This window comes from Dermochelys coriacea, chromosome 17 (assembly GCF_009764565.3).
Source record: "Dermochelys coriacea isolate rDerCor1 chromosome 17, rDerCor1.pri.v4, whole genome shotgun sequence".
Lineage (NCBI taxonomy): Eukaryota > Metazoa > Chordata > Testudines > Dermochelyidae > Dermochelys > Dermochelys coriacea.
Genome location: NC_050084.1, coordinates 9,625,320 through 9,639,049, shown reverse-complemented (window position 1 = coordinate 9,639,049; position 13,730 = coordinate 9,625,320). Strand labels below are relative to the sequence as shown.

At 45.4% G+C, this 13,730-nt stretch overlaps 1 protein-coding gene across 12 annotated transcripts in view; it reads right to left on the bottom strand.

The window, feature by feature from the left end:
• The window catches only part of KSR1 (kinase suppressor of ras 1), a 125,803-nt gene that overhangs the window by 43,208 nt on the left and 68,865 nt on the right, over positions 1 to 13,730 (bottom strand). For all 12 annotated transcript variants that reach the window (XR_006276281.1, XR_006276282.1, XR_006276284.1 and 9 more), the window contains one exon: positions 2,328 to 2,475. Coding sequence is in view for 4 of the 12 variants with exons in the window: in XM_038375680.2 (XP_038231608.1) it covers positions 2,328 to 2,475 (148 nt within the window). In the remaining 8 variants the exon portion in view is untranslated. The remainder of the gene's footprint in view (positions 1 to 2,327; positions 2,476 to 13,730) is intronic.

Below are 13,730 nucleotides of genomic sequence, written 5' to 3'. Positions count from 1 at the left end.
GTACTTCCGTTTCATCAGTGTTACATAACCTGCTGGTTTATGCTGGGTGGGGGAAGTGAACCTGTCCAGCTTCCCCTGCAGCATGATCTTGGAAGGAGTGGCGCTGCCTTCCCTAATGCCTCACATCCGAAGACCTCCATTAAATTCCAGCACACCCTTATGAGGTAGGCAAGTATTCACCACTCACAACCTCCTTTGATGGCTAAGACCACTGTTCCCTCTAAGCTATGTGCGTGTGCACGCACACACAGATCCTAAACCTCATGCACACAGCGGAACACTGCGCGCACAAAAATTTGCACAGAAGCACAATAGTTTGCACAGAAGAAATTTTTTGTGCACACGGCCAGTCAAAAATTAGAAGGAACGTTGGACAAGACCCGCATCCATCTAAACACTTACACACTGGCTTAACTTTACGCACATGAGACATCCCATCGAAGTCAATGGGACAACAACTCACACATCTTAAGCATGTGCTGAACTTTAATGACTTGATGGATCGGGGCCAAAGACATTAAGCATCTTGGTTTAAGTAACACTAGCCAGTCAGTGGCAGAACTGGGAACAGAAATGAAGAGTCCCGGCTCTTTGTCTTCTGCTTTAACAGCTACATCTCATACCAAATGAGAACATAATAATTAGAACTTTGGGTCAGATGCCATTGCTTACAGGAAATAGCAACACGTATCCTGAGCTAGAGGAGATGGCTGTTTTGCCACTGTATGGATGGAAAATACTTGACAACCTAAAGATGGAAAGATCAGAAGAAGGGGAAAAAAAAAAAAAAAAAAAAAAAAAAAAAAAAAAAAAAGGAAACGAAGTCAAGTTCTTTGCTAACTTTGCAGGTCCTTAGATTTGCCAGAGGTACGAACTGTCAGATTACCAACAGGAAATGACACCTTCCAATGACAGAGCAGTAACTGCTACAAAGAAAGATCTGACGCAGATAAGGATGGTTTGCTGCAAGTAACACTCCCAGGTTTCCATAAAACTACAGCATCCTGTGCCTTTTAGAGCAGCACTTTTCTAGGAAGGGCCTTTTGGGAGAAAAAAAAAAAAACCACAAACAAACAAACAAACAAACAAAAAACAGTTCACTAGCTCTGAGTGACTTGAAACCAGATCCAAATCAGTTTGCGGAAAGATGCTTATTTCACATTCCCCTCTCCACCCCTCTTACAATCTGAAAGTCATGGTAGGTTTTTTCTGGCTATTGCTCCATCAGCAATACAGATCTGTAATTGCAACTACGCTAATGAGTCTGTTGTTAATGAGTGAGATAGATATGCCTTCAGCTTAGGGTGACGAGACAGCAAGTGTGAAAAATCAGGATACTTTTTTTGAGAGGGTGTGGGGGGGGGTATAGTTGAGATATAAATAATATATAGGGCCCTACCAAATTCACATCCATGAAAAACGCGTCATGGACCATGACATCTGGTCTCCCACCGTGAAATCTGGACTTTTGTATGCTTTTACCCCTATACTAGACAGCTTTCACAGAGGAGACCAGCATTTCTCAAACTGGGGGTTCTGACCCAAAAAGGAGTTGCAGGGGATCACAAGGTTATTGGGGGGAGGGGTCAAGGAATTGCCACCCTTACTTCTGTACTGACTTCAGAGCTGGGCAGCTGGAGAGCGGCGGCTGCTGACTGGGCACCCAGCTCTGAAGGCAGCACAGCACGCCGCCAGCAGCAGCACAGAAGTAAGGGTAGCAGTATCGCAACCCTCCCCTACAATAACTTTGCAACCCCCCCACAACTCCTTTTGGATCAGGACCCTACAATTACAACACTGAAATTTCAGATTCAAATAGCTGAAATCATGACATTTATGATTTTTTTTAAATCCTATGACTGTGAAAGTGACCAACAAGGAACCGTGAATTTGGTAGGGCCGTATCTATAAGCAAAGCCCTTAATATCAGGACATCTGGTCACCCTACTCCAGCTCCAAATATCAAAGCAGTGCGTTGGCACTACAGTTTTAAACAGAAGTCAATTTTTAGCACAGTCAGCAAACTGGACTCTGAGCAGGTCTACTGACTTAGAAGTGGCCATTTATAGAGTCCTTTCCAGAACCAAATGCACCTCGAGAGCCATTTCCTGTCCTCCGATGGGTACGCGGCTCTTGATAATTTCAAATCACATGAACCCCATGTGCATCCAAGGGCACAACTTGGCCCTTAAACGTTGCTGGTAGAATAAGCCCAAGAGATTCTGCAGAAGATTTTTAGACTAAGCAAAAGTGAAGCAAGATGGATTTGGTGGGGGGACACTGTCTAATTAGCCACTAATCCCATCAAACAGCAAGGAAATCTATACCTGATTCGGTCACCTTCCTTAAGCAGGTGAGAGCCCCATTGAGTCTGGAACACTCCTCATCACTGGCCCCACATCTCTTCATGGTTTCTTTCACCTTGGACTCGTTCATATCCAGTAAGACATCTAGGGTTAGCTCCTCTGGGATTCTCTGCAGAGAAAAGGGGAAGAGAAAATATGACCATTCTTTATTTGTTCTGGAGCATTTCCGGTAGAACTGCCACCTTGGTGTCGAGGATCTGACTCATGATTCACTCATTTCAGCTGTGACTCTCTCTCAAGGATCCCTGGGTCAGTCATGACTGCACAGCATACCTCAGTCAACCATGCCTAACAGCTGCTCCTCAAGCTTGTCTGAAAGCCTCTCTCACTAAGCTGTGAGTAGGCAGATGTATGGTGCATCCTCAGCCTGTTACGCTCACTCTCCCGTTAGTAAGGAAGGCTTGTTGTGCCAGAATTAGAGCTACTCGGAAAGCAGGTTTCCCCCGCTGTGGAAAAATTTAACGAACAAACAAATCATTGTCAAAAATTTTCAGAGGAAGTTTCATTTTTCAATCAAAAACCCCCAAAGCGTGAAAAGTGAAAAAGGAGGGAAAAAAAAGTTTGCAGCTGGAAGTTTTCTGATGAAAAAAAAAATTGGCAAAAAATAGAGGAAAGCAGACATCATACACACACAGGACAAAACTCCAGTTTTTCTATTTAAAAATAAGCTCCAGTGGATAATTTTCAACTAGCCCTAGACACAATCTTTCCGAGGAACATATTTGTGCCGCACTTTACACACAGAACAACCCACTGAAGCAAAAAAATATCGGAAAAGGCTCAAAAGAGATAGACACAAAAGATATAGCAGGCTAGGAAGCTTGAAGTGATTTGGTATTTCCTGAACATAAGTCAAGTTCTGTTTTTACACCACCCCTCGGTTTCCAACACAGACTTACAAACAGGGCCGTCCTTAGGCATACGCAGCATACTTGGCTGTGTAGGGCACCCTAAAATTTGGGGCACTCCGGAGTCTTAGTGTCCACCCTCCTCTCCTGCCTCTTCCGATCCCTGTTCTAACCCTTCCTGCATGCTCCCACAGCTAGCTGCTTCAGCCTGGTGAGTCTTCCTCCAGAGGGGATCTAGTAATTTAATAGTGAAAAAGCCTTCCAGCCTGCCAGACCTATTAGCACAACATTGAAACTGTTAAAGAGCCATTCGAGTGGTAATGAAGCCATTTAACAGGCTTTTGCCAACCCCAGATATTTACTGTCAGTTTCTGAATTCACTGACAGAAAAGGAGTACTTGTGGCACCTTAGAGACTAACAAATTTATTAGAGCATAAGCTTTCGTGAGCTACAGCTCACCCTACGAAAGCTTATGCTCTAATAAATTTGTTAGTCTCTAAGGTGCCACAAGTACTCCTTTTCTTTTTGCGAATACAGACTAACACGGCTGCTACTCTGAAACCTGAATTCACTGACAAAAACAGTTGTGCATTACTGTAATATTTACTCAGAACAACTGTTTTTGTCAGTGAATTCAGGTTTCAGAGTAGCAGCCGTGTTAGTCTGTATTCGCAAAAAGAAAAGGAGTACTTGTGGCACCTTAGAGACTAACACATTTTTAGTCTCTGTGGTGCCACAAGTACTCCTTTTCTTTATGCCTGTGTCTGTAATTTTCACTCCATGCATCTGTAGAAGTGGGGGCTTTTAAATCTTAAAAATCTATGCAAGGATTTTTTTTAGAGATGTGACTTTATCATCTTCAGCAGCACACTAATGAAATATTTTTAAAGCAAATTTTAAACTAAGGTCCTGTTGTGCATTACTGTAATATTTACTCAGAACATGTTAATGTACAACAGGACCTTAGTTTAAAATTTGCTTTAAAAATATTTCATTAGTGTGCTGCTGAAGATGATAAAGTCACATCTCTAAAAAAAATCCTTGCATAGATTTTTAAGATTTAAAAGCCCCCACTTCTACAGATGCATGGAGTGAAAATTACAGACACAGGCATAAAGAAAAGGAGTACTTGTGGCACCACAGAGACTAAAAATGTGTTAGTCTCTAAGGTGCCACAAGTACTCCTTTTCTTTTTGCGAATACAGACTAACACGGCTGCTACTCTGAAACCAGACACGGGCATAGATATACTAATGCGTGAAGAGAAGGGAGTTTGGTTCTCCACTTGTAAGGTAACTCCCTTCTCTTCACATGTCAGTATATCTATGCCTGTGTCTGTAATTTTCACTCCATGCATCTGAAGAAGTGTTTTTTTACCCACGAAAGCTTATGCCCAAACAAAATCAGTTTTCTTCTCCTCGTTTTTTCAAATGTCATTTGCTTCATTTGGGTCCATGGATTTGGCTGGAAAGGGGTGAGCAGGGTGGGGGAGGGAAGAGAAGTGGGAGACAATGGGGAGAGGGCATGGCCTGGGCGGAGTGGGGCCACAGGCAGAAGAGATAGGCTGGGGAGCTAGCCTTCACCCACTGCCCATGACAGCAGGTAAGAGCAGGCTGGCTCCTGCACACCCTGCAGCCTCCTTAGGCAGGGGCCAAATTCACAGAGCTGAATGCGCTGGCACTGCACCTTCTGTGTGAGGGAGAAGGTATGGTGGTCTCTGCAGGGAACTGTGTGACTCTCCGCCGCTGTGAGGCAGGCCCGGTGGCTCGGTATCCTCCGTCCCCAGGCTACGAGCCTGCACTGCCGTTGGGCATAGGGGCACAAGTTTAATAATACTGAATAGGGTACCTTACATCCTAAGGACAGCCCTGCTTACAAACAGAAGGATAATAAGGAGTACAAGTTATGGGATAACGAGCTGAGATGTACAAGAATTCCCCTGAAACTTTTGCTCACAACAATCACGGTTACCAACGCTCGTGATTTTACCACAAGGCTTGCGACATTTCGTTCTTTTGCTTAAAGGCTTCACAGTTCCTGGAGCCATAGGATTACAGGACAATTACAACTTTGATTTAAAGAAAAAAAAAAAAAAAGTTTCGCACCCTCATTTGTGAGGAAATTAGCTTGAAAACATGAGTCCTAAAGGCTCAAAAACTAGGCCAAAAACATTTGGTGCAAGAACCAGGAATGTATCAAGTTTTTTAAAGCTTATTTTTTTAAATGCAGTCTCCTCATATGCCTGAAGGATGATTTTTCAATGCTTGGGGTTGGCAGGACTGCTAACTGAGACCCAAACAAACATCTGGAGGTTTGTGTTAAATTCTCTTTGCACCCCACCCCCCAAGACACAGAGCCATTCCGTACTTCCAGTTTAAATCATATTTAATTAGATTAAAGGGAAATTAATGAATCAAGAAAGGACAAAAGTAAGGTCTCTAAGAAAACACAGTGACATTCTTCTATAACATGCTGGGTCTGAGCAGAATGCAACACTGTAGCTGCCTCCAGCAGATGCCAAGCAATTTAAAGGCACAGTACGGAATAAAAAGAGCTCGTTTTCTTGAATGATTTTTGGTCAGATTGAAAGGAGGAGGCACCAAGACCGGAAGCAAAAAACAAACACACGAGAATGTATGCGCTTGGGGGATTTGTAACCAGATACTACAGATGCCACCAGTGCACATAAATGTATCGTCAAATTATTATTCTCTCACTCTTATCTGATTCTGGGTAAGCTCATCTCAAACTATCTGATTCACACACACCCTTTTGAGATTCCCCCTATCGTTGGTTTCTATGGAACAAAGGTAAATCTGGCACCTACAAAGAGAGATAGTTGGGAGGAATAAGTCAGACTCCTTCCATTTTCATATTTTTCAATCATTTCAAGTGTTGTAAAATGCTCTACTAAATGTCCTCCTAAGTAGGGGTAATATTGTCACAAATGCCAAAGTGACTTAGGTGCTTAAGGGTACGTCTACCCTTAAAAATGCTACAAGCTGCACCACTTCAGTGTAGACATTTCCTATACTGACAAGAGGGGTTCTCCCATTGGCGTAAGTAACTCACCTCCCTGAGAGGCACTCTTCCATCAACCTAGCACGCTCTACACTGGGACTTAGGTGAGCATAGCTAATTCTCTCAGGGGTGTGGATTTTTCATCTAAAATGAAACCATGACATGCCGTGGGGCAGTCTTCCGTCCGACAATGGGTTCAAAGCTTAGGGAATCACAAGAACTGCGGGAGAAGAGAAGAGGAAAACGTGGAGGAGAATTCCAAGATGTCAAAATTTCAAAAGAAATGCAAACACATCGGCTTTGCTAATATTTTATTCTCAGGAACTCTTATATCACAAGTGTTACAATATACAGATCTGCTGCTTTTTAGAAAAAAAAAAAAATCACATACCAACAGATCATCTGAAACAGGAACAACATGGGGCCAAAGTCTGCTTGCCTTTGGCACAATTCCCATGAAAGCCTATGGCGTTCTGCAGGCATATGGCCAGCAGAATCTAAGCCCACACCATAGTAGATTCATTACTTCCCCAGCCACATCCAAACTTCCAGTCCAATACACCCCCCTAGATTTTCAGAGACATCTCTGCCCAGAACATGTGCAAAGGTCAGCTCTACAATATAGAGTAGCCCGGTTAGTCTGTATTCGCAAAAAGAAAAAGGAGTACTTGTGGCACTTTAGAGACTAACTCATTTATTTGAGCTTTCGTGAGCTACAGCTCACATGCTCAAATAAATTTGTTAGTCTCTTAGGTACCACAAGTACTCCTTTTCTCTCTATAATATAGGTAGTTATCTTCAGAAGATGCAAGAAACCCTGTAATGGGCAATCATGCCATAATCTGACCCTTGGGGAAAGTTTCCTCCTAACCCTTACCAGTTCGTGGTTGACTTTCTATAGAGTCCAAGGCCAGAAAGGACCATTGTGATTATCAGCTCTCACCTCCTGTATAGCACAGGCCACAGAACTTCCCCAAAATAATTCCTAGAGCAGAACCTTTAGGAAAAAACCCATCCCATCTTGATTTCAAAGTGGCCAGTGATGGAGAATCCACCACAATCTTTGGTAAATTGTTCCAATGGTTAATTACTCTCACCATTAAAAATTTACACCTTATTTCCAGTCTGAATTTGTCTAGCCAATTTTATTTTGCCTGGAAACACGAGGGCTTATGTCCCTTAGAAATTTCTATCGCTTCTAATGTAAGTTTAGATATTCCCATTATGTGTGTAATTAAAGCAATAGGGACTGCATTCACGTCACCCAAAAAAAAAAAAAAAAAAAAATTTAGACAATCAAATCAATTACTTTTCAGGCAGGAAAGCAACCTAAATTACTTAGCTACTCCTCTTGGCAATCCTGTCATTCCAGATCAGGGCGTAAGTCATTGTGCGCACACTGGCCCGTGCTGTTCCAAGCATGATGCAAAGGTAATCAGTAATCTATTACTGATTTTAATTTCTAATAGCTGCAATACGTAACAGATTACATTTGCCCTGAGAAAGTGAAGCATCTCAGTCTCTGCTGACTCCATTAACCCTGGGTTTAAAATGGCAACTACAAATGGAGGTGTGCTGTGGTGTGATGGTTGGAGCACTGGGCTGGGAGTCAGGGGCCCTGGTTTCTCATTCAGGGCTCCGCCATAGAGCGTGTGCACCTTTGGACAAGTGCCTTAGTTAACCATCTGTCAAGCAGCAATAAGAAGGGACTTCTGATATTTATCACGCACTCTGGAATGAACAGATAAAAAGAGCAGTGATACTTCACGATCAGGTCCGTGGACTGAATATGGTTCTCAATTACACCTGTATAAATGTGGAACAATTCTACTGAAGCGATTCTGTATCTGCACCAGTGCAAAATGAGAGCAGAGAGTCCGACCCTGTGTGCATACAGAGAAGTGGGATAAGAGAAGGGATGTGGTTATGCCTTCTTTTCTAGATGAGAGATGGTAGATTTTACATTATCATCCCTGGATGCAAGTGCAGTGGCACGAAAGGTAGGCTCTACTCCAGGGCGATGAGGAAGTGAAATCTCTGACAGAGACAGGTACTCCGGGAGTTTGGTTTAATGATGGAACATATGGTTGAACAAATAGGAGCTGAAGACAGGAAGAAGCAAGCTGGCATAAACAAATGCTGAATACTAGCTCAGGCTGCAAGCCACACACAGAGGGAAGAGTCACAGTGCGTTCTGGAATTCTGTTCAGCACCAGACGCTCACATGTCCTTGCCTGTGAGAACTGTGCCTCCAGCCACCAGCACTCTGATAGGGGCTGCTAAAGCTGGCACAGCAGATTACACAGGTACAGCCATCTGTTATGTGTCGCACTGAAAAGCTGTACACACACCCCCCATGCACATTTTTGTTCTTCCCACATTGTCTGGTGGCGGACTAGACATCCAGTACACTCTTGCTCGGTGGCTGGCTCACAGCCTTAGCCAAGAGCAGACTTCTTTTAGCGAAGGGTTAGTAAAGCAATTGCTGCTGTTTGGGACCCTGATCCTGCAAGGTGCAGTACGCTGCCCAGGTGCTGAGCACCCTCAACTCCCACTCCAGGCTTGTGGGGCTGGGCCTTATAAACACTAAAGCCAGGGTCTCCAGAAGAGCTAGGACCCACAGTTGAGGCTGGGTTTGCAAGACAGCTTGGCTACCACTTACTAAATAAGAGCCAGAGGATCAGAAGCGATCAGCAGACTGGGTGCCGAGCTTGTCTGAAGATCTGGCCATCCACGCCAGAGGGGAGCTGCTTGGAACTAAATGCTTTTGACAACCTGGCCCTGTGAATATACACAATGCTGGGATTGGAGCAAGACGGCACAAACCACTTGGAACACCTTGCCCCACACACAGCTCTGAAGCTCAATTGGGCAAGTGAGTTACTGGTCAGGGAGCAACATTATGCTGGTCTCTGAGGAAGCACCAGACAAATCACCGTAGGAAGCTGGGCTCTTGCTGAGCCAATAGTTGGATTTGCTGCAGCCTTTCTGATGAATCCCTGTTTCATAAACAAAGCTCAGCTACTCTCAGATGTTTACACATGCTGCCTTTCCACAATCCCTCAGTTTCCCCCGCTTTGCGTTTGAGCGGCATCTAAAGACATTTTCCTCCTCTTGTGGGAGGAGGCTTTGAAGGTTCAGCAGAGAACTCAGTGTCCGGACTACATGGCTGCTAAATCTTGGACGCTGGTCTTTAATCTCTGTTGTGAAAACACCAGTACTTTGCACTGGTTTGAGTCTGCTACAGCACCAGGAGCCACTTGAGAGTGTGTTGTTTGGGAGCCGCCAGAGAGGCAAGATAAGGGGAGTTTATTTCCTACACTTCAGCAGGCAAGTTAAGAGGCAGCAAAATGAACTGGGAAAAAAAAAAAGTATAATCACAGATGTCAAAGATGGGAGACACCTGTTTAGTCAGCAAGTCCCTGCCAGTCCAGGCTAGCTCCTGATGCAGTCGGAGCGCTGCCAAACACCACCAAATGACAACATGCTCTCAGCAAAGGCTCCTCAGAGTTGGCAAACTTTTAAGGGAGGTCGGCAAGGATTTGAGGAGAAGGTACAAACGCTATCCACTTCTTCGCTAGCTCACAGGACACTCGTGTGGCTTTTGCTCTCAGAAATGAGCAGACCCCATAACTTGGTGCTTGCTCTTCTCCCTCTTTTGAGCAGGATCATGGCTGGGTCAGACAACGCTGCCAACCCTCTATCTGCACCCCATGGGAGCGGGCTGAAATAATACTGGGGTATTAATTATTAATGCTCCAGTCCCTGCTGGGGGTGGGGATGTGCAAACTGCTTAGCAAAGATAGGCCTCGTTGACACAGGTTTTGTACTGGTATAAAGGCAGAAATAAAAATAAAACTATTAAAATGGCATCAACACCCTCAGCCCACAAACAAACCTAGTTAAACTGGTAACTAAATTAATACCTAGCTCTTAACTAGTGCTTTTCTTCAGTAGATCTCAAAGCACTTTACAAGAGGAGCCCTCTTTTATATATAAGGAAACTGAGGCACAGAGCTGGGGGGGAAGAGATGACTTGCCCAAGGTCACCCAGCAGGCCAGTGGCAGAGCCAGATCTGCCGAGTCCCAGTCCTGTGCTCCACTCACTAGGCCAAGCCCTATCTTGGATGCAGTTATACCCACATAAAGACACCCTGTACGAGTATCACATTTCCCCTTCTCATACCCAATAAGCTATACCAGTCTAAAGCACCTTCATACCTACATAACTGCATTCACACTAGGGGATTGCATGGCTTCAACTGTATCAGCCCAGTAAAAGCAGTACAACTTTCTAGCAGAGAAAAGAGCTAAGCCCCAAACCCTACTATGAGCAGGTATCTGGAATGGCATCCTGACTGGGTTCCCGACAGACTACAAACAAACAGAGGAGAGAGAGTCAGAGCAGCCAGGGGACAGCTCATCTCCACAGGATAGCCAGCGTGAGCTCCTAATACCGCATCTGAGGAAGGCTGGCACTTGCCAATGTTTGATGAGTGGGATGGTACCGTGCAGCAGCATTTGTCGCCCCACAATGCCCATAGCTCATTCCCAGTGGCGACCGCACCGAAACCCCGTTTCATCTGCACGGAGAACTGGGAGTGCCTGTAGATTCAGGTGCTGAACTTGCTCCCCTTGAAAATGCTGGCCAAATGCCAGGGTGATATCTGCTGTGGTTCTTCGAGCCCCAGCTCCCAGCGCGACATGCTTCCCTTTCTGGCCCTCATGACTACAGAGAAAAAGCCTAAAAACATGACCTCGGTGCACCCCTAAAGGTCCAGAAACCGGGAGGCTGGTAACCGGGAGAGTGTCAAGCAAATCTCACGATCTTGAGGCTGGCTGTACTAACAGTCTCACTGGTGGCAGCAGCAGCAGGCACCGTCATCAGCCCCGTATTTTGTCCAGCAGATGGCAAGGTCCCGAAGACTTTAAAAGCCTCCTCTTCCACCATGAGGCCATGGCACGAGGAGCAAATAGTGAGAAAGTCTTCAAGGCGGATGCTATCTTCGGGGTGCATTTGGCAGCTGGCACAGCAGGCTGGGCTTCTACCTGCAGACGTGAGCTGTGACACCACGGACCTGGGACCCAAAGCAGCTGCCTCACCAAACCTCTATGACGTCTGATGCTGCCGTTCTCCTGCCCCAAGGAGTTTAATTTTAGAGGGGGATAGAATGGCAAGTTGCAGGGAAGTATAAGCCCAGAAAAGGAGATTATATTTAAACAATCCCAATGACCTTGAGTAGGGAAAGCTCAGACAGGCTTCCAGAACCTGCTGCCAGTCCCCAGGACACGCGACAAAAGAAACTAAGCCTCAGAAGTGTGTGTGGGGGGGGGGGGGGTGGTGGCGGGAATAAATAAGAGTCTTTCTTTAAACAGCCACTCATGTGCTGCACATATGTGGTGGCTTAATATAAAACTGGTCAACCTGATCCCTGCAAGATTGGCCTGACGATTTCTCTCTGTTGGCCCCCTGGACAATGCGATAATCACGCCAGTCACTAGTTCAAGTTGGCACTTTAAAAACAGGCTCAGTTGCTGTCGCGGCTGCTCCCGCTCAGCTGTTGAGTCTAGTAGAGCAGATTCTGCACGACACGCTTCGCAACCCGACGTCTGTCTCACGAGTACACAACACTGGGACTGCCACGGTTCCCATCCTGATCTTGCTAACCCTGATGGAACACCAATGGAGTTATTCCCGATTCAGAGCAATTAAGGGAGAGGTAAAACAGCAATGGATTTAACTCCGCCTGCCTTGTTTTGGTCTGTTTTTGGACGGTGCCACTTTAAAAACTACAAGAAACCCAGCTCAAACAAATATAGACATGACAGTCCAATCCTCAGGGGAGCTGGACTCTTTCAACTCAGAGGGTGTTCACTGGCCTGAGTGTAGAGCCCCACCAGGCAAGGCATTTCCCTGAAATTCACCAATCTGTCTTGGAGGCACAGCTACAGACTCAGCAGAGACCTTCAAATCTAGGAGCAGGCTCTGGGTGACCGGTTTAAGGAAAGCAGCAGCTGCCAGACACATTTGCTTTTCCATCGCCTTAAGACAGGGAAGCAGTCGATAGAGCCACTCGCCCAGCCCTCTGGCTGTTGCCAAAGAATGAGTGTCCTGCAGTTTGTCTCTCTATCCGGATAAGAGAGCCTTAAAGAAGGCCCTACACCAATTGCATTGAGGTGCTAATCTTCTGCTCTCTACTTCATTAATTAGAGTTTAAATGGCTTTCTTCTCATTTCTGTTGAAAAGGGTTGGCACAAGTGGCACGGGCTTGGTATTTATATGGGAAGAGTGGGGTATGGATGAACGAATGGGTGAATGATAGATGGGAAATGATAACTAACGAAGGGGGAGACACGATTGAAATAGCTGTTCTGAAGTAGCTAGGTTCCCTGGAGAGACAGGTTCAAACCCAAGCAGTGTTTACACAGTCCCTTCTTGCATGCAGCCTACTGCACATGGCTCTTTCTGAGGAGAACCTGGGTTCTGATACTGCCTCAATGTGTGCAGCATAGGAACCTAGACAGACCCTGCCCCCACTGGGGAAAACTCCCATAGGCTTCAGAGCAAACAACCCCAAATACTCTGTGTGGATAAAGGAATCCATTTTTCTTGCAAGGAAAATTTTCCCCACAGGACTTGGCCAAAATCTCATGTCCCCCCACTCCCCAAACACTGCCATGCAGCAGGCAATGTGCTGGCTGGCATATGGGACCACAACAACATGACATGCTATAAACCCAAGAGTGTAGTTCTGTTTCAAATCAAAGCATGAGCACTCCCATACCTTAGAGAGGAGGGATGACTCAGTGGAGAATGTGCTAGCCTATGACTTGGAAGAGCTAAATTCAATGCCCTGCTTTACCACAGACTTAAGGCTGTAAGAACGGCCACACTGGGCAAGACAAATGGTCCATCTGGCCCAGGATTCTGTCTTCCAATAGTGGCCAGTGCCAGATGGTTCAGAGGGAATGAACAGAACAGGGGAGTTATCAAGTGATCCATCCCCCCTTGTCCAGTCCCAGTTTCTGGTAGTTGAAGGTTTACGGACACCCATAGTGTGGGGTTGCATCCTTGCTTATAGCCATTGATGAACCCATCCTCTGAGAACCTGTCTGAACGGAACAGTCCCAGCCTTTTTAATCTCCCCTCAAATGGAAGCTGTTCCATACCCCTAATTGTTCTCATTGCCCTTCTGTGTACCTTCTCCATTCCTCATGTATCTTTTTGAGGTGTGGGAGACCAGAATTGCACGCAGTATTCAAGAGGTGGGCATATCACAGATTTAAATGGTGGCATTATGATACTTTCTGTTCCATTATCTATCCTTTTCCCAATTGTTCCTAACAGTTTGCTTTTTTGGACTGCTGCTGCACATTGAGCAGATGTTTTCAGAACACTATCCACAATGCCTTCAAGTTCTCTTTCTTGAGGGGCAACAGTTAATTTAGATCCCGTTATTTTGTACATAAATGTGCTTTACTTTGCATTTATCA